Source organism: Watersipora subatra, chromosome 3 (genome assembly GCF_963576615.1).
Source record: "Watersipora subatra chromosome 3, tzWatSuba1.1, whole genome shotgun sequence".
In the NCBI taxonomy this organism is placed as follows: domain Eukaryota; kingdom Metazoa; phylum Bryozoa; class Gymnolaemata; order Cheilostomatida; family Watersiporidae; genus Watersipora; species Watersipora subatra.
In genome coordinates, this window is record NC_088710.1 from 68,798,746 (window position 1) to 68,825,127 (window position 26,382).

The 26,382-nt window shown below is 37.5% G+C and overlaps 2 protein-coding genes across 3 annotated transcripts; one reads left to right on the forward strand and one right to left on the reverse strand.

Annotated features, from left to right (window-relative positions):
• The first annotated feature begins 5,969 nt into the window (after nucleotides 1-5,969).
• Nucleotides 5,970-13,185, forward strand: LOC137390935 (uncharacterized). The gene is made up of 12 exons (XM_068077249.1): nucleotides 5,970-6,076; nucleotides 6,336-6,513; nucleotides 6,791-7,108; nucleotides 7,701-7,929; nucleotides 8,111-8,301; nucleotides 8,779-8,939; nucleotides 9,146-9,372; nucleotides 9,509-9,657; nucleotides 11,302-11,485; nucleotides 11,963-12,174; nucleotides 12,597-12,697; nucleotides 13,038-13,185. Exons 1-12 carry the CDS (start codon nucleotides 6,009-6,011, stop codon nucleotides 13,183-13,185), a joined length of 2,166 nt encoding a protein of 721 aa, XP_067933350.1. The 5' UTR covers nucleotides 5,970-6,008.
• A 5,081-nt stretch (nucleotides 13,186-18,266) lies between these two features.
• Nucleotides 18,267-25,414, reverse strand: LOC137391893 (ras-related protein Rab-3-like). Of its 2 annotated transcripts, none has more exons than XM_068078441.1 (7): nucleotides 25,358-25,414; nucleotides 23,974-24,339; nucleotides 22,872-23,159; nucleotides 22,560-22,678; nucleotides 21,563-21,687; nucleotides 19,734-19,871; nucleotides 18,267-18,859 (listed from the first exon to the last, which is right to left on the reverse strand). In XM_068078441.1, the coding sequence occupies exons 2-7, from the start codon at nucleotides 24,160-24,162 to the stop codon at nucleotides 18,807-18,809; spliced, it is 912 nt and encodes a 303-aa protein (XP_067934542.1). In that variant the 5' UTR covers nucleotides 24,163-24,339; nucleotides 25,358-25,414; the 3' UTR covers nucleotides 18,267-18,806. The 2 variants fall into 2 exon arrangements, with proteins under 2 accessions (XP_067934542.1, XP_067934541.1); XM_068078440.1 differs by lacking the exon at nucleotides 21,563-21,687 and adding an exon at nucleotides 22,273-22,397 and having other exon boundaries at nucleotides 25,358-25,404.
• Between the last annotated feature and the right edge of the window lie 968 nt (nucleotides 25,415-26,382).

Genomic DNA, 26,382 nt, shown 5'->3' on the forward strand with positions numbered 1-26,382 from the left:
GGATGATATGACGATACATACGTTATTGAACAAATACTAGTACAAGTACAGATACTACCATTTTAAGATGTATCACTGACATGATGGTGCTTATATGTGATCAATGAGAAAATGGAGCAAATAAATCTGTAACTGGATGTTTGTATTTTTTTGCAGAATAAATCCTAAACTTATAATCTATCTATTGATTCAATTGATGAAATAGGAAAACTTCAGCAAGTAAAAATACTGCAAGAACGTGTACTTAGCATATGAACTGTTGTGTGTACAAAAGTAGCCCAATTCCTCCAAATTATACAAAAGTGAGTAATTTTGTATAAGTCTAAATGATATTCACTTCGAAATAGTCTTTTAATGTATGCTTATTATATAGCAAAGCTAAAGAGAAGGAGCAGTTATAGTAGCCATGCAAGGAGATTGAGAAATGGGTTTTTACTTCATTTCAAAAATATTTATTACAGCATTACAATGTGGTTGAAGCTATGGCCACTTTAGCATAATTTTATCAAACGTGCTTAATTGTTTTGTGGTCTTTTTGTTAATTTAGAGTTAACTCCTTTATATGTCATATTTTTTCTTGCTAAAACAATATTGTTTAGTAAATAATTTCTTTTGTATCAAAGTGAAATAACAGGTTATATGCAGAAAAATCAAATTTTTATGAGAGCCTTCTTTTGCTCATTTATGATGGATGACACTATTGTGAATCATATAACTTGTATTTGTAATTTACTCTGTATATATGCATATGTACCCAAGGGTGATCTCAACCGGCTGTGAGGGAGGCTCCATGTAAAAGTGAAACATAATGGTATGCAATAGGAGATAAAAAACAACTCCAAAGTTATGAAATGATATATTGACCAACAACCATTGATCCCTTTTAGTGATGGGCTGCTGATAACATAGAAATACTCAGTTATTGACATGTGTCTGTAGGTATAAGAGTAACAACTTCAAAAATACATACGCTTGTTTTTGCTTAATAATTCAATAAAAATGTGGTTTTAACTTCAATAACACGGTTTGTTGCAAATAAACGACTGTTAAATCACCATGGTTCCCAATAATCAACTCGAATTAAATTTATATATTTGCAAGGATTTGATATATGGATGATTATAGGATTTGATATAAAAAATAATTTACATAATAAAATACATCAACACACGTTCATAACATGCATTCATCGTGCCATTCGTAATTTTCTGCATCGCAATTCACAGAATTAAAGTAGGGGCAATATCCTAGATCGTAGGCATAGTCTATCAGCTTGTAGACGTAATCTCCTGTAGGCAAAATCACTTGTAGACGTAATCTCCTGTAGGCAAAATCACTTGTAGGCGTAATCTCCTGTAGGCAAAATCACTTGTAGGCGTAATCTCCTGTAGGCAAAATCACTTGTAGGCGTAATCTCCTGTAGGCAAAATCACTTGGTGGTGGTGTGTGGTGGTGGTGTTTTGTTAGCTTTGACAGCCAGTTTGCCTCAAGAACAAGTCTTTTTCAAAAGATCTTTCTTACCCGTTGAGGCTGTTTGTGTGAAAGTTGGATGTCCTAGAGATGAAAATGAATTTTTTGTTCTTTGTTGTTATGTTCCGCCTGGGCTGACGGGAGAGGCAGTTGCACCACTTGAGGAATTGCTGGATTTTATGACCTCTGATTTTCCAGGGTCTAATGTACTAGTTGTGGGGGATTTTAATTTTCCAGATATAGATTGGTGCAACCTACAAATTCGATCAAACTCAAATCAAAAACAATTGCATAGATCTTTTTTGAACTGCATCTTGTCTCATGATATGCGTCAGATTATAATGGAACAAACACATCAGCTAGGAAACACTTTAGATCTAGTTATGACAAATAAGTCTAGTTTTGTTTATGACTACAGGATAATCAACCCCGGTATCAGCGATCATTTTTTAGTTGAACTCTGTGTAGCAGCAAATTTTAAGACATCTCATGAACAGCCTTCTTTTATCAAATTATACCACAAGGCTGATTCTACTGCTATTAAAGAACTTTTAACTGATTCTCTGACAGATATAGTACAGGCAATTGAAAGTAAAACGAGTATCAACTCCGTCTGGCAGATTTTTGAGACGTCCATGAATCTAGCTGTCAATAGATTTGTTCCTAAATGTATCCCTAAGAAAAATGATAACAGGGAGCCAATATGGTTTAATAACTCAGCCAGGCGTGCAGTGAAACAACAGCGAAAACTTTATGACAGAAGTAAGCACACTGGGTTAGAAGTAGATTTCTCCAAGTATAAACAAACTAGGCGTACCAACAGAAAGAGTTTTCGTAAAATGGAGCAGGAATATTACCACCGAGTGCTGTTTGAACCCTTGGAAAGGGGTGATAGCAAACCATTTTACTCTTTTTATAGGCGGAAAACTGGAAAAAACTCACAAGGCACTGCGGTTTTCAAAAATAAATCAGCCTTAGAATCATCTGAGATTTTTAACGAATTTTTTCAGGGTGTTTTTTCAAATAGTGACTGTTTTTCCACAACTCAAACTGAACTTTCTGCAGATAAATGCCCTATACAAGTAACAAGTGATGGAGTTCTCAAACTTCTAAATACTCTTAAGCGCGGGAAAGCCCCGGGCCCAGATAAGTTTAGAAAAGAAGATCTTTGCCTAGAACCTGAAATTATTAGTAAGATATTGGCGAGCATATTCCAGTACTCGTTGAACATTGGAAAACTTCCAGATATCTGGAAAGTGGCCAATGTAGTTCCGGTACATAAAAAAGGCAGTCGGGAAGATCCGGGAAATTTTAGGCCCATATCTCTGACATGCATTGCTTGCAAATTGTTAGAACATATTGTGCTTAGTAACATCAATAAAGATCTGGTAAATGTCATATATTCTAACCAACACGGTTTCAGAAAAGGCCTATCTTGCTCCACCCAGCTAGTCTCTACTGTGAATGAAATAATGAAATTAGTAGATAACAATAATATAGTACATGCAGCGGTACTGGATTTTTCTAAGGCATTTGACAAGGTGTCTCACGGCTTGTTGATCGACAAATTGATAAAATCAAACATAAACCCGTACATGGTAAATTGGATTAGGGACTTTCTGTCAAACAGACTCCAAAGAGTACTGATAGAGGGTGCTGCATCTTCTGACCTGCTGGTTTCATCGGGCGTTCCACAAGGGTCTGTCCTCGGGCCCACCCTATTTTTGGTGTACATAAATGATATCTCCGATAATCTAAATTTTTCTACTATCAAGCTTTTTGCAGACGACGCTTTACTTTTTTCTCAGGTAAACACCCTTCAGGATTCAGTGAATTTCCAGGAGGATTTAAACATATTAGACCAGTGGGCCTATAACTGGAAAATGAATTTTAACACTGATAAATGCCAAATCGTTCGTTTTGCAAGGCAGAGTAGCGGAAACCCAGATGTGGTGTATTACCTAAGTGGCAGACCTTTATCTGTAGTAGACAGTTTTAAATACCTCGGAGTTTTTATATCAAATGATTTTAATTGGGATTTACATATAGACTCAATCATATCTAAGGCAAGTCAGCGATTGGGAATGATGAAGCATGTTTTGTTTAATGCGCCGATGAGGGTTAGAAGGGTTGCATATCTCACTCTGTGTAGACCAATATTGGAATATGCGAGTGAAGTATGGGACCCTCATTTGATGCGACAGGTAGCATCATTGGAAGCAGTTCAAAGAAAGGCGGTTAGGTTTATATCTGGTTTGAAAGGTAGGCAGAGTGTTACAGAGGCAAGAATTTTTATAGATCTAGAACTTTTAGAACTAAGACGCAAACATGCAAGAATGTCTCTCATGCTAAAGATTTTATCTGACGACTGCCATGAATCTCTTATCGAAAGTTTTAACCAAATACAAAATGTTCTTCACAGTCATGAAACAAGACTGGTTACGGGGGGTGCTCCTTCAGCTGTATGTGCAAACACCGGGTTTTATATGAATAGTTTTTTACCTAGAACATCGCGCAACTTGCGCGGCTTACCATAATTTTATGTTTTATTGACTATTTTTAAATAAAGTTCTCAACGGCCTTCTTTTGCCCGATTTCGGGATTTACGGGTTCTTAAAACACCTAGACCTAGACCTAGACCTAGACTTGTAGGCGTAATCTCTGGCACCCCGAATTTGCATAGACAAATAAGATTATTTGTTTGCACCATCGCAAACATAAGCATAGTTGTAGACGTTCATTGTCTCGCGAGTCTCTAGGCACAACGAGATATTTATTTACAATATGGCCACTAGTACAGCGATGCCAATCTACAGTAGACAAGCATCCAATCTCGTTAAAATATACCAACAGACTGCATAGTTATTATAATACTTAATGATAAGGTCAGATTAATTGAGATTTTATTTTAAAAAGGTTTTTCACGTTTCAAAACTGTTAGCGATTATTTTAGTCCAGTTAACTTCGTATGAATCAACAAGAATAGATTTTGCTAACGGCTGTACTTATTTTATTAGCTTTACAAAGATAGGCCCACCAGGAATTTTGTGGTGTATTGTGTCGAGCTTATACATGTACATCATTAAATTGTTGTCATACTAGACATAAAAAGTGGGAGAAGAAGAGCGGGCAATTTAGCGCACAGGATTCCATTACATTATAATGATAGTCATATGAGATCTTTAGGGTTCTGTTTGGGATACGGCTGCAGTGCCTTTCAGTGGTTACTCATGCAGCTGCAGTATCTTTTAGTGGTTGTTTAGAGTCAAAAGGTTTTGTTCGATTGCTTTTTTTTGTATGATTGCTCTTTGATTTTGAGATCCTAGACAGACCAGGTAACAAATGTCATCATATGACTGGATGATATACGGCTGAATGGGTCTATGTTTTTGAAAATATTTTTTATGAGCGTATTTATTTTGTTGTTTTTTTGCTAGAAATTGTAACTGTAGTTTTTCTTTTGTCTTTGTGAATTTTCTCTGCTATGTGATAGTGCATATTATTTTCATCGCCTAGTTTTGTGCTACTTCCAGTGGCTCATTGCTTTTGCAGTGCTGAATAAGCACCAGATGCATATTCTATGTGTGGTAGACACAGAGAATTGTAAGCTATCAGCTTAGCTCTTTTTAGGATCGAGTGTGCTTTTTTATACTTCTATGCTTTTTTGGCTAACTAGTTTTGTTAGAGACATGTAAGCCAAACATTAGGACTGACTGAAGAGTGACTCTGAAACATTCACTCTTTGCTGGATAGTCTAGGAATGTATCACTTATGATAGGATCTGTACTCTTATTTCTAGCTAACAGACTGATATTTTCACTTATTTGGGTTAAAGCTCATGCTCCATATTTTTTAACTTGTCCTACAGTACAATCTTAACTCATCATTTTCACTGTCTGTACCAATTTCAAACAATGTCGCGCTACTAAATAGTATCAGTAAAGCCAGGTACATATTTTATTCGCAAAATTACTTGCAAAAGTATCTGACCACTAAAATATGCATAATAATTTTAATAACAAGATTTTATTATTTATTATAATTAGATTAATTATTAATATTATCAAGATTAATTATTGTTAAGATTGATAATTTTAATAATAATAAAAAGAGAACTATAAAAATGTAATGATTACCTAGTCTGTCAGTATTTAGAAAAATTGAGTTGATTTTTTGAAAACTAAATATTATTACTAGTTTTATTCAATAACTAAAGAATATTAAACATTTAGAATTCTTTAGCCATCTGCAAACACATCTTTGTAGTTGATCATTTTTAGTAGTGTAAAGGAGTGTATAGCATAAATTTGTAGTCCAAATGCAAAACTAATCAATGCATCAAAAATTTTAGGCGTTTATTTTGAAGCTGCCCGTAACTAAGTAATTATGTTATATTCTTGTTTCTCATGTTCTATGTTCTCATTTTCTATTCGTATGTTAGAAAATTGATGTATCAGTTTTTAAACTGTTTATTATATAGTTTGTATCCACATTAGATAGAAAGATTATAACCAGAGAAAGCAGCATTATGCCACAAGATGCCTAGAGAATTGAAAGAAGAGCGACCTTTGTTAGAGAAGCAAAGGTCAGAAATGGCTAAACGAGGGTAAGGTGTTTGTTATTGATTCATTTTCTTGTTGTACTATTGAAATTAGCGCAACTAATTTTTATAAAAAGCTACCAAGCACTAACTTTAGTGAGACATTGAAGAGTGACTATTGATTGCAAGACTTTTTTTTAATAAACAGCCGTAATGACAGGATCTAAATGAGTTTCTAATACATGTACTTCTTATTTTATTTTTTATAATTTATTTTATATTTTATAATTTTTCTGGTTAGTCATATCTGAAGACTGTTTTTTAGTGTGCATAATGTGGGCTATCAAATGGACATAGATGATGTTGTCATTGAGAAAGAATACTGGGAAGACGATTTTGATGAAGAAAAGATTTTATTTGCTGATGGAAAGAAGCGAGGAACTAGTTTGATATGGAATGACTTCGCTATTCTAACCATCGAGTACATGCAGTGGTTTGCTGTGGTGAGTCTTATTTTTCAATTATAAAAAAACTCTCTAAACACTTGCTGCTAGGTTTGATTTTTACCTTTTATTTGTTATCGCTGTTTGTTTTATTCAAACAATGATAATATGGTATTATTGTTCATAAAATCAACATTCATAAAGATATGAATGTATCATTTTTCGTTATTTCTATGTTTCATTAACATAGTCATGAATCACTGGTATAAAATATCTTATTTAATTTTTTTTAAATAGATGAGAGTTGTTCACTCGTTTGCAAATTTCCCGATTGTAGATTCAGTCGCTTGCCTTACGGTGGCCTTGGCCTGAATCATGGATTAGAAACATGAGCTGGATATTTGCATTCAACTTTGATGTTTGGGAGATAGCTAAAGTCTACACGAATGTAACGTATAAAAGTGTGCAGGAATTCTCATCCGACTCGTCGTTAATGCCATTCGCCTACTGGAATTTTCTGTTGGCTTTTCTGATATTGCTGGTGCTGCTGGTCATAGCATATCCGATAGCCAATGCTGTACTCTCAAAAAGAGATGACCCGTATCTTGTCGTCAAGCTATCTAATTTGCAGCGAGTTTATGTCATCATATGCCAGGTTAGCTGTACTGGGTGCTTTTTAACAGGTTATATCATGTTTTAACAAGCTATATCATGCTGTAACAGGTAACATCAGATTGTAACAGATTATATCAGGTTGTAACAGGCTATATCAGGTTGTAACAAGTTATATCATGCTGTAACAGGTTATATCAGGTTGTAGCAGGTTACATCAAGTTGTAACAGGTTATATCAGGTTGTAACAGGCGATATCATGCTGTAACAGGTTATATCATGCTGTAACAGCCTATATCAGGTTGTAGCAGGTTACATCAGGTTGTAACAGGTTATATCAGGTTGTAACAGGTTATATCAGGTTGTAACAGGTTTTATCAGACTGTCTTCTTGTCTATTTCTGTCACTGTTTTATTGCCTACTCTGCTTTGTTCATTGTGAAAAACTTTTGCGTACAAATATTTTTACACAATTTTAACAAATGAATGAGGTTACTTTGGACATTACTGTGACTAGAAACCATTTTTCAGTATAGCTAGGATTTAACTTTAGAAATTTGGCTAGCCTCACTTCATTTCCCTTACATCTTTTCATGTTTGTCTTTAAGTAGTAAATGTGTTGTTATTTATATACAGCTGTTGGCTCTACCTATCGGAGTGGCTCTGGGAAAAGTGTTCCATTGTGTGCCAGACAGCAAAGGGGAGATTCTCATCATGTACATAGACAACACCCAGAAATGCTTTGGTAACCTGCAGTGGGCCTATGCGGCTGTAGCTATTGGAGTTGCCCTCGCTTTTTACATCTTATTTCCAGTTTGGCTAATCAGGCGAACGAAGCTGGAGCTCATCTTCAGTCACGCTGCCGGTAAGTAGACTCATGTTACAATAAAGCTTTGGTAGGAGCTGTACTTACATGTTTAAACATATTTTATAGATATTTTATATACCTATTAATATTTGGAAATATTATTTATATGTTATTTTGCAATTAATGGCTGCCAAGTTTTTAATATCAAATTACTAATACTCGCAACTTTCTCTTGTAGGTCATGAGGCATATCTTCAGCTGAAAGAGACAGAATATGTGCAAGGACTGGATGTCGTTTACATCGTCAGCGGATTTCACATCTTTTCCTCCTTCAAACTAAAAGCGGCTCACTTCAGGGCGGCAATGCATTTACTAAAGCTCTCTGCTTGTATTATCTATGCAGCCGTCTTCAACTACAATTTAATGCAGGTAGGTTTCTAAAATATCATGACACTTGCTGCAGGTGTGTGGTTACAATAAATGACAACCGATAGCATTGTAATGTTATGAAGATCTAATGCAAGTAGGTTTCCAAAAGACCATGACACCGAGTGCAGGTGTGTAGACACAATGAATGACAACTGATAGGATTGTAATATAGTGAAGATCTAATACAAGGGGCTTTGGAGAGGTAGAATGATTAGTAGTAATGATTAAAGAACTTGGGCTTTAATTTATACATTCTTGTAGAAACTCTTGCATTCTTTGTGAGAGTTCAGAATCAGTAGTTTATGCAGCTTTTTTATACGTATCTTGTTAGATTATTTTTGTCTTATCTCACGATTGCGGTTGTTAATAATCAGAAATATTAAATAATACAAAATGAATAGAAATTACATGTTTCTAAAATAGTCGGAATATCAAGTATTGAACATACTAGATGAGACATTGAATTGTGATTTGTAGGCAATGGCCCTATGCTTCCTCATCCTCATATACTTCATAGCTTTTGCCATTCAGCGACCATTTCGAGTAAAACTCTTCAATGGCATGCTCGCACTTAACACTTTCTTTTTGGTCTTGAATCTTGTGACTGGTGTGGTTGGAACATCTTTTGATGCCTACAGGTCTGTACCACACAATACTATGTTTTCATTGAATCCTTAGAGCACGATACTTACTCGTATAATGTTATAATGATTTTGGCTTCATTTAGTCTTCTAATGCTGGGTTACCATTTGTTATTCTTTTGATAGGGCTTAAGCACCAAGCTTCTTATTGGTTCCGGAAAATTTTCTAACAGCTATTATGATTGGTGTCTTACTCTTTGCAGCCTGCGATCGGTTTGGTTCACACCTCAGTATACTCTCAGTGTCCTTATAGCCATAAATGGATTTTGGTTTTTCATTACCATCTGCATTTTGGTCTACCTCCTCCTCCACCAGTTCAATGTTTTTTCCAAACCAATATGGCCGACACTGACATCGGAAGGTGTGGATAAGCTGGAAGAAGTTACAAAGAAGTTCATGAAAGGAGTACTGAGGGCTCGTCATATAATTGGTGAGTGATTGAATCTAGTATAGCCATGCTTTATGCGATGCGTCACCTTCACATAGTTGCTGTACTAGACAAACAAATGCGTTGTGCCAGTGAGCTTGCAATACAATATCTAGATCTACCGTATTTGTGTCTGTAGAGAAGTCTATGAGTCTGCCACCATTGTTTGCTCCTGCCCATGAGCTTTCTAGACAGATACAGATAATCAATGCTTACTGCCGAGAAGCTGAACTGCTAGACGATCCTCTACAGGACACTCTTTGGCACTTGCTGGACGAGCTCATAGAGGTATGAGATAGCTCATAGAGGTATGCGCTAGCAAAGTTAATAATTTTTCTAAATTGACATTTAATCCTCATTAAGTGTTATAAGATACCCCTTTGTAGTGTTTCCGTGTTTTATTTGTAGTAGATACAGTGAAACTCGGATAACTCGAACTTCAAGGGACCGAGCAAAAGTGTTCGAATTATCAGAGTGTTCAAGTTATCAGAGCACTGTCACAAGTCCATGTATTTACTTATTTATTAGTAGATACATGAACATATACAAACTATAATATAAATCAAAAGCACAAATGGCTTGTTTCAAATTAAATGCTTCTAATGTAAAGTTTAAAACGTTTTTATCAAAAAGTATAGAGATTTTTCTATCACTTGAGATTGGTTTGTTGTTTGAGGTGATGTTATTGCCAGGACGTTTTTTAGATTGACATTGGCAAAACTTGATCGTTGCTGAAATGCTCAAAAGAAAAGACATCTTTTTCTTTTGAGCGTTTTACCCACGATCAATTTTGCCGATTTTTCTTGAAGTTTATGCAAAGATTAACTTACTTTACCTGGCATTCGTTAAGAGCAACACTCCGAGGCAGTTCAATTAAAAGTTTTACGAGGTTTTACGGTACATTGTATATCACTAACGTTTTTTGAATGGATACTTATTGAATGTACACACGTATTCTGTGTTTAGGTCAAACGATGAATAGTTATTTTTAGCTAAGACAACGTATACGTTTAAATACAACAATTTTTAAAACGTTTTAAACATTCAACATTCCGACGTTGATTCAACACGGAATCCACGTCGGAAAACTATTCATCACGGGCTAGCCGGGTCACGCACTCAAGGATTTTTGCCACGCAAATACAAAACAAAAACAACATGCTGTTTTTGTTTTGTACATGTATGTGCGTGGCGAAAATCCTTGCGCGCGTGACCCGGCTAGCCCGTGCTATTCATCGTATAACAGTATAAATCAAATTTCACCAAACCTTTAGAACAGTCGTTGACAAAAATATTTTGCCGATGGAGGTAGTAATGACGCTTATGAATTACGAAAAGTTGAAGTTTACCTCTATGGCTTGGAATAAAGTGATTTTCTAAAGCGATAGCAACCGTTTCGGTAGCCGTTGGGCAAAAAACAGTTCGAATTAACAGTGTTGAGTTCGAGTTATATAGAGCCATTTATCATTGCGTGGGAACGGACCAAGCAAATCCAGTCGAGTTAACCATGTGTTCGCTATATCCGAGGGCGAGTTATCCATGTTTCACTGTATTTTCTTTGCTGCAGAAAAGTAAAAAGACTTGGCATGCTTTTGAACCATTCGTCTGAAACTAGCATAATTATAGAATCGTCTGCACCATAACTAGCCATTTATTGCATTAACTTATACAAGCTCATGCCTCTCACTACCTGCTACAGGTACAAATCACTACCTGTCACAGGCATAGACTACTTCTTGTGACAGGTATAAACCACTTCTTGTGACAAGTATAGACCACTTCTTGTGACAGGTATAGACCACTTCTTGTGACAGGTATAGATCGCTACCTGCTACAGGTGCAGATAACTAACTATAGCAAGTTTGTACTAACTTCTGCTACACATGTATGCTATTTTGCTGTCTGTACGCACACCGATTTTTAATGTTACAGGTGCATGCGCAAATTGCCCCTCGATCTTTATTTTCGGAAAGTGTCAAGGATAGCATCAGAACAACAGCAGCTGATTTGATGAGAATAATGCCAATGTTTGTGAAGCGCTTGGCGCAGCGAGAGTATGACATGCTGCTTATGACTCCGATGAAGCGTAGAATACTCCTCAAGCTCTACTGCATGGGTATGTACTCCAACACAATTGTTTCTGGTAGAGATATTGATGTTTGATGTTTGTCTAAATATGCAAGCTTATAATTTTTTTAACCTTGTGGAAGGTTTTTATGTTTAGGCATTCTTAAAAGGGATTATTGCATTGTAAGATAACACACTGGCTAGGTCTTCAATCTGTTGTAATTATTACCAGTTGTTAGTTGCTGCTATGACTAACTTATAGCATCAAATTTTGCTATAAATGTGTTGACTTCTTTTAGTCTGCTTTCGAGTTATATTGCACGCTTCGATCTCTTTATTGTCAGATTCCTTTTACTGCTACCTTTATATTCCATCTCCACCATTTATAATTGGTGTAACTACCGGTTGAGTCTCACGCTGATTGACACAAGATGAAACACCCGGATATCCTGACCATTCAAATCATATTTTATTAGTGATTATCTGTGCCATCCTTGTGTTGAAAGATGAGTGTCTTACGATGCAGGAATGTTTCTGAATGGCCGAGCGAAGAAAGTGGAGAAAAGCAAGGTGAATGAAGCAGCTTTAAGCAAGGTATGGCATGATGGAAGGGTAGGTACGAGGCAAACTCTTGACTATATAGGTATTCTCCAGCCCGAGCGAGAGATCGGACCAAGAGCTGGTGATGTCTACACGGCTGAGCCCCTTCATGCAGTCGAGTATATGGAAATTGAAGATGTGAGTTGTTTCATTATTCTATCTTGTTGAGCAGCTCAAAAGATTCTCTTCGTCTTAGAATGTCTTGCTACCTGTTCACTGATTACTCGAACCCAACAATTATTGGCTCATACAAGCATTCACACAAGTTTGATGATCAGTATTAAAATATGACACAATGACGTTTCTGTTTTTCGTTTATTAATTCTTAAAACAAAAGACAAAATAAATATTTGTTAAGCTTCACAAATCATGATGCATAATTGCTTATAATATATTGGTGACACATTCACCGAGTTTTTAATAAAATTTTCTAAAAATAGGGCTTGGCCACCAGCTTGAGAATTTCCCTATTGCATGCCATTTTTAATAGTTCAATAGTGAACCATAGACGCTGATACAGTTAAGCGTGTTTGTCTATGACCTTTGCATGTACTTCATAGGACACTTTGACGGATGATGAGTCCCTTGATATTGATGCCATGGTTGCTGGGATTCCCAACAGATCAGCTCTGGCGTCACGAGCAACTATGTCTCCTGCAAGGTTAGTAAACCCTCAACATTATAACTGTCCCATTTTGTAACAAAACTACTAAAATTGTAGTTGTCTCTTCATGATGAAAAGACAATTACAATTGTATATATGTATGTAGAATTTTTTATTGACATCAATAATCTTTAAGAAAATGGTGTTTTTTGTTACACGGCAAAAGAAAGAAAATACAATGGATTAGAAATCAATAATTATTGATTGAATTGAACCAATGTTTTAAAAGTTGGTAATCTAGTAATATTTCAGAGGAGTCATGATAGTGAATTGAAGGTTGCAGTAAAAAAAATCATAAACTAAAACATTCGATGGCAATCCTATTTTGTCCTTGTAGGCCATCGACTGCTGCATCGCGAAGGACCACTGATATGCATCCAGTCGCAGATGTAGCCCCTTTTACAGATGCCACTCCTGGACCAGATAGACTTAGTTCAAATCTAGTAGACACGAGTGTTGAAATAGAAAAAGCTTCAAGCGCTTAGGAGACACCTCGTCCCTGAGTATGTGTGTTGTGTCATCATTCAAAAGATTGAGGAATATTTCTCTTTGATAACTTTGTTGAACTGACAATCTGGCACTGTATGCTAGACATGTGATAAATAGTATATTCACTATTAATTAGGAATTATGCTCTCGGTACGGAGTAGGCAACTCCAATCTATTCATGTATTACGATTGTGTGAATCACATTTTCTGTTTCCTGTTTCTGTTCGGCAATGCTTTGTACTTGTTGCTAAAAATAAATCATCAGAATTAATCTGCTTACATCGGCCTATTATGGCCACCAGCTCAACAGGTTATGGGCCCAGTGCTAGAAGCAGACTATATTTTGATGGAAATCAGCAATCATACACAATATGGGAAACGAGATTCATCAATTATCTCTACACACAGGATAGGGCAGTATACAAAGCCATATTACCTAAAGGAGACGATGATGATGATAGTGATTTTCCTACCAAGAACAGAACAGCATATGCAGAACTGGTTCAAGTTCTGGATGAGAGATCATTACAATTAATTATGAATGATGCCAAAGACAATGGCAGAGATGCTCTCAAAGTACTAAGACAACATTACGCGTCTATAGAAAAGCCGCGAGTATTAACACTATATGAAGAACTTACAACCTTACGTATGCACGATAACGAGGATATTACTGACTTTATTATCAGAGCTGAGCGTGCAGCTACAGGCTTGAGAAGTGCAAAGGAAACCATTTCCGACAATCTCATCATTGCTATGATACTAAAAGGTTTACCAGAAGCATATAAGCCATTTGTGGTCATACACACACAGCTAGACAAAGCAAAGTCTTTATCAGACTTCAAAGCTGCCGTCCACAACTATGCTAATACCGAAGCAATGCGTCTTGCATCACAAACAGCATCTGCACTAGCGACTCGATCTACAATAAGAAAACAACAACCGCGTGCTACTGCCAATGCCACTACTACACAACCAAGATGTATGGCATGTGGTAAGTCCAATCACACTTCATCTGAATGCCGTTCTAAGTCTAAACTGAAATGTACCTTCTGCCTAAGGCAGGGACATATTGAAAAGGTATGTCGTACCAAAGAACGAGCCCATAAAACAGGTTCTAACTCAACTGCAAATACTGCTACAGAATCAACTGAATTCTCATTCACCGTCAGCGCAGATGACACTGAATACGCCAACACAATATATCACAATGACAATAAACTATTAGTAGACTGTGGGGCCACATGCCACATGGTCAACAACTCCAGCCATTTTGTATCTTACGATAGAAGTTTCGACCCGAAGCGACATTTCATACAAATGGCAGATGGACACAAGACAAATGAATTGGTGACAGCCAAAGGTAAAGCTAAATTTACCATAATCGATTCTAAAGGCAGGCAACATAATGTGACACTAAATGATGCACTACTAGCCCCTGAGTTTCCAGTTAGTTTGTTTTCGGTGCAATCTGTTGTGCAAACTGGTGCGGAAATAACATTTGCGAAAGATAACACCAAACTCACAGCTAACGGTACAGATTTCGACATAGCCCAACACGGTAAACTGTACTACTTACACACTGTATCCGATACGCCATCAACTATCAACACCGCTGACGAATCAGCCAATGTTACGAAGTCACTAGATGAATGGCATGTAGCCCTAGGACACTTAAACCACGAAGATGTTCTCAACCTACAAAAAGTAACACTTGGTATGAAAGTAAGCCAAACTACATCAACTCCAACATGTACTACATGCACCACTAACAAAATGACACGTCTACCAAAGTCACATGACAATCCTCCTATCTATGCTACAAAACCTCTAGAGCGTGTACACTCAGACCTATGTGGTCCCATATCACCATCTTCTAGAGAAGGACATCATTATATCATGAACTTTATTGACGAATATTCAAGCATGATATTTATCTATCTACTACGAGCTAAAAGTGAAGCACACATTGCGCTACAACAGTTTCTCGCAGACATTGCACCTATTGGAAAGGTAAAGGAACTACACAGTGACAATGGAGGTGAGTACATGTCTGACTCATTCAAGAAGATACTGTTATCAAATAGTATTAAACACACAACTACGGCACCCCATACTCCATATCAGAATGGAAAATCCGAGAGGTCTTGGCGTTCGCTACTAGAAATGTCAAGATGCTTGTTAGCTGATACAGAGCTTCCTAAAAGCTACTGGTCCTACGCTGTGCGACATGCTCAATATCTGAGAAACAGGAGCTATCAAAGACGCACTAAGTCTACAGCCTACGAGTTATTTACTAACGCAAAACCCGACATGTCAAAACTTCATAATTTTGGTTCCCCTTGTACCCACTACATTGACGGATACAAACAAAAGCTAGATAAACATGGGAATGTAGGAATATACTTAGGTGTCAATCTGCAAAACCATGGATATTATGTACTCAGTGACAACAAAGTCATCACGGCGCGTAATGTCACTATACATGATAACAGTTCCCGAAACCATGAAATGCCTGAGGTAGATCCGTGTAGCATGCCCCTCCGTGGTACAAGTCAAGCCATAACAAGGGACAATGATTCTGGTACCATGCCTTCGGACCAGGAACCTGAGCCAGTGAACCAGCCAGTAACACTACAGCAAGCTGACCATAGTACTGAGCAGACAACTTCCATTCATGTAGCTACCAGACCACGTAGAGAGAGGAAAACTCCACCTTATCTATCTGATTATTATCTGTCAGTAACTGATTATGCATACACTACAAACCTGGTTTCTCTCATACCAACGACTTATGAAGAGGCAATCAAATCTGATAACTCTACTCAGTGGAAAGCTGCAATGGACGCTGAAATATCTACACTGCAAGCTAATGATACATGGACCATAAAACCTCTTCCTGTCAATCGTGAGGAGACCAAAGGCCGCTGGGTGTACACCATTAAACAAGGTAGTCAACCAGGCAAGATACAGTACAAAGCAAGGTATGTGGCCCGAGGCTATTCACAGATAAAGGGTATAGACTATGACGAGACTTATTCGCCTACTACTAGGTTCACATCTATTCGAACTCTACTACAGAAAGCTGTAAATGAGAACTTACACCTACATCAACTTGATGTAAAGGGTGCATACTTAAATGCTCTTATAGACAAAGATATCTATGTACAGCAGCCTCCTGGATATGAGCAAGTGGATGCCAGAAACACACACCTCACATGTCATCTAAACAAGTCACTATATGGACTAAAACAGAGTGGCAGGAACTGGCACACCACGTTAACCGACTATCTGAAATCTATAGGCTACGCTGCCAATGATATTGATCCATGTTTATACACTAAACAAGATGGAGATGATCAGATAATCATTTTATTCTGGGTAGACGACATCATAGTTGGAAGCAACCGCCAAGAGCTGATAACTACCACAAAGCAATCCCTACATGACAAGTTTAGAATGGATGACCGTGGTAAGTTACAATGGTTCTTAGGCATTGATTTTCAACGACTAGCTAGCGGCAATTACCAAATGTGTCAAGAACGTTATGCAGAAGCGATACTCAAGCGTTTCAACATGACAGACTGTAAGCCAGCTAAAACGCCAGCCGAGAATACATTAACACTCAGAAAGGCTACTGATACCGACAATATCGACACTAACTTTCCATACCGCCAAGCTATAGGAAGCCTTATATACCTAATGACAGGAACCCGACCTGATATCAGTTGGATCGTTTCCAAGCTTTCTCAATTTTTAGAGAAACCAACTAAGTCACATGTTGCTGCTGTGAAAAGAGTTCTGCGCTACATAAAAGCTACAAAATCATACTCTCTCACATTCACACCAACTAATGGCACATTGCTAGGCTTTACTGATTCTGACTGGGGTGGTGACTGCGATGACAGACGCTCAACCACAGGGTACCTCTTTAATCTCGGAGGCACACCCATTAGCTGGAAATCGCGTAAGCAACCTACTGTTGCATTATCATCCAGCGAAGCTGAATATATGGCGATTGCAGAAGGCACCAAAGAGGCATTGTATTTACGACAACTGTGTTCTTCTCTTGGTATGCCACAATCTAATCCTACTATTATACATGTTGACAACCAAAGTGCTATTGCACTAACTAAGGACACGGCCAGCAAACATAGCCGCACTAAGCATATCGACATCCGTTTCCATTTCGTTCGACAACAAACTGCTATATCGTATGTACACGTCGATACTAAGAGCAACCTAGCTGACCTCCTAACTAAACCACTTGGTCGAATTGCTCATTACAACCAAACACACGAGCTCCAGCTTGAGGGGGCATGTTGAACTGACAATCTGGCACTGTATGCTAGACATGTGATAAATAGTATATTCACTATTAATTAGGAATTATGCTCTCGGTACGGAGTAGGCAACTCCAATCTATTCATGTATTACGATTGTGTGAATCACATTTTCTGTTTCCTGTTTCTGTTCGGCAATGCTTTGTACTTGTTGCTAAAAATAAATCATCAGAATTAATCTGCTTACATCGGCCTATTATGGCCACCAGCTCAACAAACTTAGCACACGTCTTCCACTGACGCTTCATTGTCTTCATAACATAAACCACTCCAAAGCTCAACTTATATAAAAAAACCTTGCAAGGAATTGAGAACGTATCCTGCCTGTGATCAGCTAGTAACAGACAAACCTGATGCAAGTCCAAATCAGCCATATTTCAAATCAGCAGTGAAAACCCTTGTTTGTTCTTGAGAATATTAAATGCTGAACGCATTTTACTCGTAGACATGTGCTTCACTGCGTATTAACTCATCAGACACAAATTCATTGTTTTGGTAGATCAGAATATCTGATCTATAATGTTGAATATTATATATATGAGTATCATATCTTATAATGAATAATGAATATCTCTATTGTATTTAAAATGTATTTTTTGCACTTTGGCAGCAATCCGATGTTTTTATTATAAAAATTTATACCAGCCTTGTGTATATTTTTGTATGTCAAGGGTAATCCCTGTTTCAATGCTCTACAACTTTATTTTACTAGAATATTATCTAGACTTTACATACTGATCTGACAAAGAATCTATATTTCAATAGATAAATAAAACAAACCAAATCCAAATGACATCAACAAACATGTTTGATAAAAAATAACCAAAATTTTCCTGAATACACAGAGCATGAGTACTCAACCTACCAAATCAACAACAGATGAGAGAAACAGCTCACGCACGCTAACAATATCTGATTGATTCAAAGACGCTACAATAGTAAAGGCTACAACTACCATCGGATCCGTGTACGACTAGCAACGTTACTGCAGCTTAGCTATAGAAGAGTTACCTGACAGTAACAAGTAAATGGATGATATAGATGCCTTTATAGTGGCACACTGCCCAACTAAAGTAAAACTTGCTATTGATTTTCAAAATGATACAATAGGTCAGAAGCAGTAATTACTTAGAAACTAGTGGAGAGTTCATCGCTTTGAATAATTAGTGATGGTGCACGGTGATTTGTAGTAGAGCTCTGTTCCATATGTGTAACTAGGTTCTAGAGGGTTCCAGAGGGACCAGGCATCTAATGCTTTCAACTGCTACTCAACATTAACAACAGCCTCCTTGTTTCGCCTGACCCTGTTGGTCTGTCAATCGTGCCCCTACAAAATTAAGTGGAACACGGTTACAAATAAAATACGGAACAGATAGCGGATAGCCAGCATTTGTTTTGTACCAAGAACAGACGGATTTACTGTTTTGAAAGGAAATACTGCTTACGTTATAACATGTATAGATTTAGCCATAGACAAAGCGTAAGTTGGCAAACAGAAGCTAGTAATATGCGCTTACGCATTCTACTAGACAAACGGAAATCAATACATGATGCCGCAGCCTTTCTCTGTATCCACAATAATATACGGCTGACCTCATTGACTGAACTCAAACACATCTTACTCTAATAAGCAGGATGTAAAAGGTTTTGCCTGTGAAATGGGATTGCTGATGTCTATAGGTTTAAACAATGATTGACAACACATTAAAAAATCTAAAATGGCAAATACTCCAGAAGAGCATAAGTGTAATACACCTAATAAATGGGTCTGACATTGCTGGCTGCCGTAGCAAGAGCTGCTTTAGCGAGTGAGCTGCTCCACCAGACTGCTTCAAATAAGAATGAACAAAAATGAAAAACACAGTAATGAAAAAGATTATGAAAATGCCGGGGATATATTGTTGGCGCTGAATCAATCAAATGAAAAACTGTGTATCCAGCCAAACTAATTATGTAGCGGATTGTCAGGACTATCTCTACGACTGCATGACGACTCTGGTCACATACACTCACTGCTCCGTATCGTTCAGATACTTAGCATCCGATTGAATCACTTTTGATGCGATTAGTCACTCCCAACCTAAATTACTTTTTATATTGACTGGTACTATCTAAGGTCAACAGCACTGCTCAAGGTCAATGCCTAGTTAGACCGCAACAAAAATCAGGACTTAAGAGGGATTTGAATATTTGGCTCAAACCTTTTTGTTGGTTGGGAATCATATTCGGATCTGAGTCAAGACTTTCTGCCATCTTATCACAAATTATATCGACGAGTCGCTCAAAGACGGCCTTCACATTTATGTTGTCTTTGGCGGAAGTCTCAAAAAATTGTAAACCTAAAATAGTAAATGTTTGTTAGAAAATGGAGGACTCCGAGGAAGACAGAACAACGCATGACAAACTTGACCAAAACTAGTTAAAGAAACAATGTTGCAATGCCTTTATTCATAATACCTTCGCCATGTTTACTCATATACTAAACATGGTAGATTTTTATAGCATACGACTGACTGAGTTGATGATGCAAGACGGAAGGGTACAGACTGACAACAAATGAGTATACTACACGGTGTATAATCACAGAACAACTTTGTGCTATGTACGGACATACAACATCCCTACATTAACTGACAGGGTGAAACTGATATCAGAAATGTGAGAGTGCTAAAGCCAAGTGGTAAGAAGTCAATAGCATGGCTCGACAAAAAAGAATATGCTTTTTCAAAAGCTCACGAAAAATATGCAGCAACTAAGCTGTCTATAAACAATCATTTTCCTGTGAAAACTTGATTAGACACTCAAGTCACTTGACTTAACCAAACTCGGCAGCGCTGTGCGCTACTACCAGCATATTGAGCATGCACATCTACTTATCGGCAGCACTGTGCACTACTACCAGCATATTGAGCATGCACATCTACTTATTCGCTGTGTCTACTGTACTCGGAAGAAGGGGAAAGAAATCCTACTACATCTGATGCAGGGATGAAGGTTGCAGATTATTGTGACGTAAAGAACAGGGGTACAGCGGCATATGAATGACATCTAGTAAAGCAAGCAGAGGTATTGATTGCGGCATAAACTGGCTGCCACTGGTCGTCCAGTAGCCTCTATAGGTAATTACACGGTTCAAGTGTGGTTGAGGAGGCGGATAGATTTATGCAGAGGAATAGAAACAGGAGATTAATGAAAAGCCTCTTTATTGATTTTCGAAGCCACGAGTCACACTCTTTGGTGTCAGTTGTGAGCCAATTCGTGACACCAGTTTTATATTGCAATACTTCAACGTGTGACAAAAGTGATAAGCTATACATTCTTCTCGAACACTTGAAGCCAAATGATATGTGCAGTGAAAAAGGAAGCCACAACGAGTACAGTCAACTACTGCGAAGGCAAGAGCCCCTTCCTGCGGAAAAGTCAATAGTCCCATCGACAGTCCCATCGTAAAAAGTCAATCTAGAAATACTACCAGCGGTATTATAGCCGATGACTAACTAGCAAGTCTCTGCCTTACGTTTATATGTCTGTCATACTAACCTTATGAAAACGTCTTTAACAAAAACAAGTCAATGGTATCTCTACTGAGAAAATGGCTGCAAATGCTGTGCTTATAAATAACTCATCTTATTCTTATCCGCTCAGCAATACTCCCTTAGAATATGATGATTGACCGATATAGTTGGATGCAAATGATCAAAGGGGGGCTACTAGTCGGTTGATGCTAGTAGTCTGCAAGTAGTCGATTACCACTTAGTCGTCTGCTACCAGTCGTCCGCTACTTAGTCATTTGCTACCAGTTTATTATTACTTAGTCGGCTGCTACCAGTCAGTAACCACTAGTCAGCCATTAACAGTCGATTTCTGCTAGCCAGTTAGTAATAGGCTGGTAGTCACCGACGATTAGTAGATAATAGTAAGTTTTGGTCACTAGTAGCGAGGTTAGTCGCTGACAGTTCCAAGGAGGCAGTTAGCAATAGAGAATGGACTGAAGTGACAACACCGACTATAACTGATGAGTGAAAATTACCAAGCCGTTCTGCCAGTTTTTGACCTCTATCAGAGGTAACGACCCTTTCATCTGCGAGGTCACACTTGTTACCAACCAACACCACTTGGGCGTTGTCCCATGAGTACATCTTAATCTGGGTACACCTGGCGCGACACAGAAATGATTATGAATCTTAGACTTATTCCTAAAGGATCTATCCTAGATAAGCTGACAGAATTACTCTTACAAGTATTGTATTACAAGAGATAGTAAAAATGTAGGATAATTCTCCGACATTGTCTTTAAATAAGAAAGAATCGAGAGTATTCAAGCGCGGTGTGCACATATTAGAAGCAGCAAAGGAGAAGGGACCAGATCCGACTCTCAGGTGAGTTGTGGAAAAAAGCGTGACATTGACTAGCTTATTGTCAAATCAAACTTTACAGTTAATAATTACAGGTAATAATAACCAGATAGGTAAGTCCAGGGCGCAAATAACAGCTGACAGCCTCCACAGCGGTAGATTAGACAAGACAACTTCACCGATGTGCTAACTAGCCCTAAAGCAAGTTTGCCAGACAAAGAGCTTACCATCTCTTTTCTAAAGAAGCAAGGCTAATTTAGGTGTTAGAATATATAATTTCCCTGGACCGGTCACCGCGTGCAGGACACAAGGAACTGACAAAGACCAGCCACCATATTCTTTTTATTTAAATTACGGACAACTCCCACCAGTGTTCATGATTTACCAAGTTTTTCTGCAAGTTTTGATCCAGTGTCCTCGGGTACGACACGCTGGTCATCCATGTCACATTTATTACCGCAGAGCACCACAGATGTGCTCGGCCAAGCATGAGTCTGTATGTTTGTAAGCCTAACATAAAATGGTTGAGGAGATCAGTAATTATACCAATATGGTAGAGTAAATCTGGATTAATCGCCAAAGGTATGCGAACTGACCAATTTGTCTTACGACAAACATTCCCATATAATTGAGGTCAATCGTGCATAAATTAATATTTTTGGATATACTCACCAGTCTTGCACGGCATTGAACGATTCCTCGTTGGTAACATCATACATTAGTATGAAACCCATGGCACCACGGTAGTACGCTGTGGTGATGGTTCTGTAGCGCTCTTGGCCTGCCGTGTCCTGCGAGCGTATAGACTGCATTACAACCTCAAATCAGCCTTGCAACAATTATTATGTTATGCACCTTTAAATTTTCGCAAATAAATACTCCTAGTTATGAATGTTAGCTAATCTTTAAATGCAAATTTTCTATGAGAAGGGATGTTTAGATAGCTTTCGGAAGGCCTTAATTTGTAAAAGGATAGTTTCTCACCCAAATTTGAAGTTTCACCCGCTTCTCATTTCGGAACACGGTCTTCACTTTGAAATCAATGCCAACAGTACTAACAAAAGCTGATGTGAACGAATCATCGGCATATCTGAAAAGGAAGCTGGTCTTGCCAACACTGGAGTTTCCGATTATGAGCAGCTTGAACATGTAGTCAAAATTCTGATCAGCAGCATCCTTTTGCCATTTGCCATCCGCCTGGCCTCCAGACGAACTCATGTCCATGCTAGGGCTTGCTCCTCCAAAATTAGACCTCGCTGGTGGAACGGGAGCCTAACAAAGCGAAACACGGAATTATGAGGGTCCGCGACCAGCAAAGCTGGCACCCTCGGCCTGACTAGTTGCATAGATACGTGTCAGCATAGGCTATGTATGTGCGGGTCATTGTGACTCAGTCGCAATGTTTAAGGATAACCAATAGAGAAATTATCGCTAATACATTCAGCCTGTGTTTTCCATTGATTTCCATTACTGCTATGACGAAGCAATATAATTACATAACCATAAACTAATGCAAATGCATTAATTGGCATCCCAATTGCTTCCCATTGGGATGTAGTCAGCAAGAGGCTAGTTAACCACTCTAAAACATCAATATATATATTCTTTCATGTCGTCCACAACAAGACTAAACACAACTCCTTTTAAAAAGTCGTAACATATGGCAAGGCTATATAACTTGCAGCAGAGCTATGCTAAAGGCAAAGCTAGCGTTGATAGCCGGTCTATAGATAACAGCAAAGCTACAATGGCTTGTAGCAAGCCTAGGGCAAATAAAGGCGATGCCTATGGATTGACAAACCGTAGCAGGTTTGGAAATCAAATGGTGGCAGAGCTATATCAGGTATAAAAAGTATTTTTGAAGCCTAACAAGAAAAAACTGATATGCTTGGATACTAATGAGCAAAACACACTAACAAATCTAGTCTAAGGTGCAAAGAATAATGAAAGACTGAAACAAAAAAGAAGAGAGATGAGAGCTGATATGTGTTCACAACGCGCCACACTATCTTGTGAAATAAGATCACAAATGTGCTTGCATGCCAACAACAAATAGCCCATTGTCCATTCGGCAACAAAGAGATACCTCGCCAGTTGCTGCAGAAGTCCCGGTGAAATTTCCAGCTATGTTTGTAGGATTTAAATTATTCAAGTTGCCAGGAAACTTTGAGCCAATGTTACCTAGAGCACCGCTAGGATTCACCTTATCTCCAAGATTCGAGATGTTTCCGCCGATGTTATTTAAAAGGTTTCCACCCGGTACGTTGCTAAACATGATCTTTTTATTTTGAAAGAAGTTATGGGAAAAGACTGAAAATCTGATGGCAATTTGGCTTTCAATCCAGATTCACAAAAGCACATGAAATAGACATGCAGATGATGTGAAGAAGGGAAGAAAGCAAGGTGTAGTTATACTAATACGTCCTCACAGTGGCCACGAGTTGTTCCTTTGCTACAAGTCACAAACAAAGCGGTTGCCATGGTGATTTTAGAACGGTAAATATTGGAGCAATTATAAAAGTCAAGAAAAGATGGAAAGGCTGCAATTTTTTACCACTTCCTGCTAAAATTATGAAATTAAAATTAGAAAAAAATACTTTGGAAGCTTGGGCACTTTTCAAAAATCAATTACGAACTTTATAGACTTACAAAATATACCAAACAGACACTTTTGCCGCTTTTACAAACCAGTAGGTCCTACATATATTTGTAATTTATAAATGTTTGAGTTGAAAGTATTGTTACATCTGAACAATTAGGCTAGCAAAACTGATCATGAGACTACTATTATTAGAACACATCACACTCAAACACAGAATTGCAAAGACAAAAACAAGAAAGTAAAGATAAGGGGACCACTACACCCATAAGTACATGTGTCTCTCCATTATATGCTTTCTTGTTCATGCAATGTTAGGTTCACACCTAGTCCGATTTGTTATAAAAGATTCATTGGTGTGTCAAATGAAGTAGCGAATGGTTTATGTTGGCTTATCCAAACTAGTAGATCTACAACCCTAAACCTATTAATGACTTCAAAAGAGTAGCTTAAATTTGTGTAGTGAAATCAAAAGATGCACTGCCATGTTGTTTTTTCATGCATTGCTTGCACAACTTCATTTGAAAACCACAATTTTGCTGCATATAGATTACATTAGCCTACATAAGCATCTTAGTAACAGTTTATGGAACAGTTAAAATTGATATGAAAAAGAATTAGTTCAAACACAAGTAAACCCAGTTGCTTTAAAAGATAGCAATTAAACAAATGATGAAGTAATTAATGCTGCATTAATTATATACACGCGAAATGTGATAGGAAGTATTATTAATATTTACATTTTCATATGTAGCTCCATAATTTATTATAATAAATCATTAAGCATGTTATGAAACATACATATAAAGCTTCGAAATGCAACTAACAGAGTTTTTTCAGATACGTAACTGATATGAAAACATATACAGACCTAAATTTAATCGGCGAATAACTTTGATGCAGATCCGTAGCAATGAATGTATTATAGCTTCATTATTGATTTGGTGCATCCCAAATAGTGCGCCTACAAAATGTCAACTTCCTGTCATTACCAAACATTGAAATTTGCCGAAAAGAAAAATAAAACATCTCTGGCTAATTTTGTGGTTGCAATAATATCATTTTTAAAATTTAAGCCGTTGCTAGTACTATTTGTAAATAAAATACCAAGAGTAAACAAGTCTTACAAAAACAACAAAAACGAGTAGACAACTCAGATAACATTTCTGCAACAACATATTCTAGCGCTAACAAAAATAGCAACTACTGTACTTGATGAGCCAAACTCCTGACATAATATGTGAATGTTACGTGTGAAGCAGCTTCAAAACATTGTAAATTATACAAATTATATACAACTATATTGGCTATGAAATTGATTAGAAGTAGATAAGTTAGAGCATATTTCAGAGCGATTGGAAAAGCTTGATAAAGCTTTTCCTTTCACTAGCACACATATCTTCCACACAACGAACAGTGAGTCAGTGACTATATCCTATTCAACATCCTAACAAATATTGTCTTATGTAATCATCGGTTGATTAAATTGTCGCGAGGTTACAATAATTTAATTCAAACAGTAATGTCTTATAATTCTTATTTACTGGTTTGCAAATATTTTTGCTCCCAAAAATGCATAATGGAACCCTAGGCTGCACTCTGTTCAAACTCTAGAGGACCAATATGATTTGTGCAAACTCAATGCTCTTTTTAAAATGGCAGCTTTTTCCATTTGATATAGAAGCTTGCAAACAAACTAGTGGTAATCCAAGAGATGCCCAGGATTTTATTCATTATCAACCAGACAGCCAGCAGGTGGGTGTTTAATTAAGTGACTGGTTTTCAAGATGGAATCTTTTTGAATCCAAATATTTTTAGCGACTGGAATGAAATCGTCCAAAAAATGTGGAAACGCATAGCGTTTACGCCGACTAACGGACACACACACACTATGGT

What these genes read in the sequence shown, in the direction of transcription:
- LOC137390935 (XM_068077249.1), top strand. Translation starts at nt 6,009, where the DNA reads ATGCCTAGAGAATTGAAAGAAGAGCGACCTTTGTTAGAGAAGCAAAGG. An exon ending in TCAGAAATGGCTAAACGAGG is followed by an intron (nt 6,077 to 6,335) that starts GTAAGGTGTTTG and finishes ACTGTTTTTTAG; the next exon opens with TGTGCATAATGTGGGCTATC. An exon ending in TCAACTACAATTTAATGCAG is followed by an intron (nt 8,302 to 8,778) that starts GTAGGTTTCTAA and finishes TGTGATTTGTAG; the next exon opens with GCAATGGCCCTATGCTTCCT.
- LOC137391893 (XM_068078441.1), bottom strand. Translation starts at nt 24,162, where the DNA reads ATGTTTAGCAACGTACCGGGTGGAAACCTTTTAAATAACATCGGCGGA. An exon ending in CTTCTGCAGCAACTGGCGAG is followed by an intron (nt 23,160 to 23,973) that starts GTATCTCTTTGT and finishes TCGCTTTGTTAG; the next exon opens with GCTCCCGTTCCACCAGCGAG. An exon ending in GGGTGAAACTTCAAATTTGG is followed by an intron (nt 22,679 to 22,871) that starts GTGAGAAACTAT and finishes ATACGCTCGCAG; the next exon opens with GACACGGCAGGCCAAGAGCG.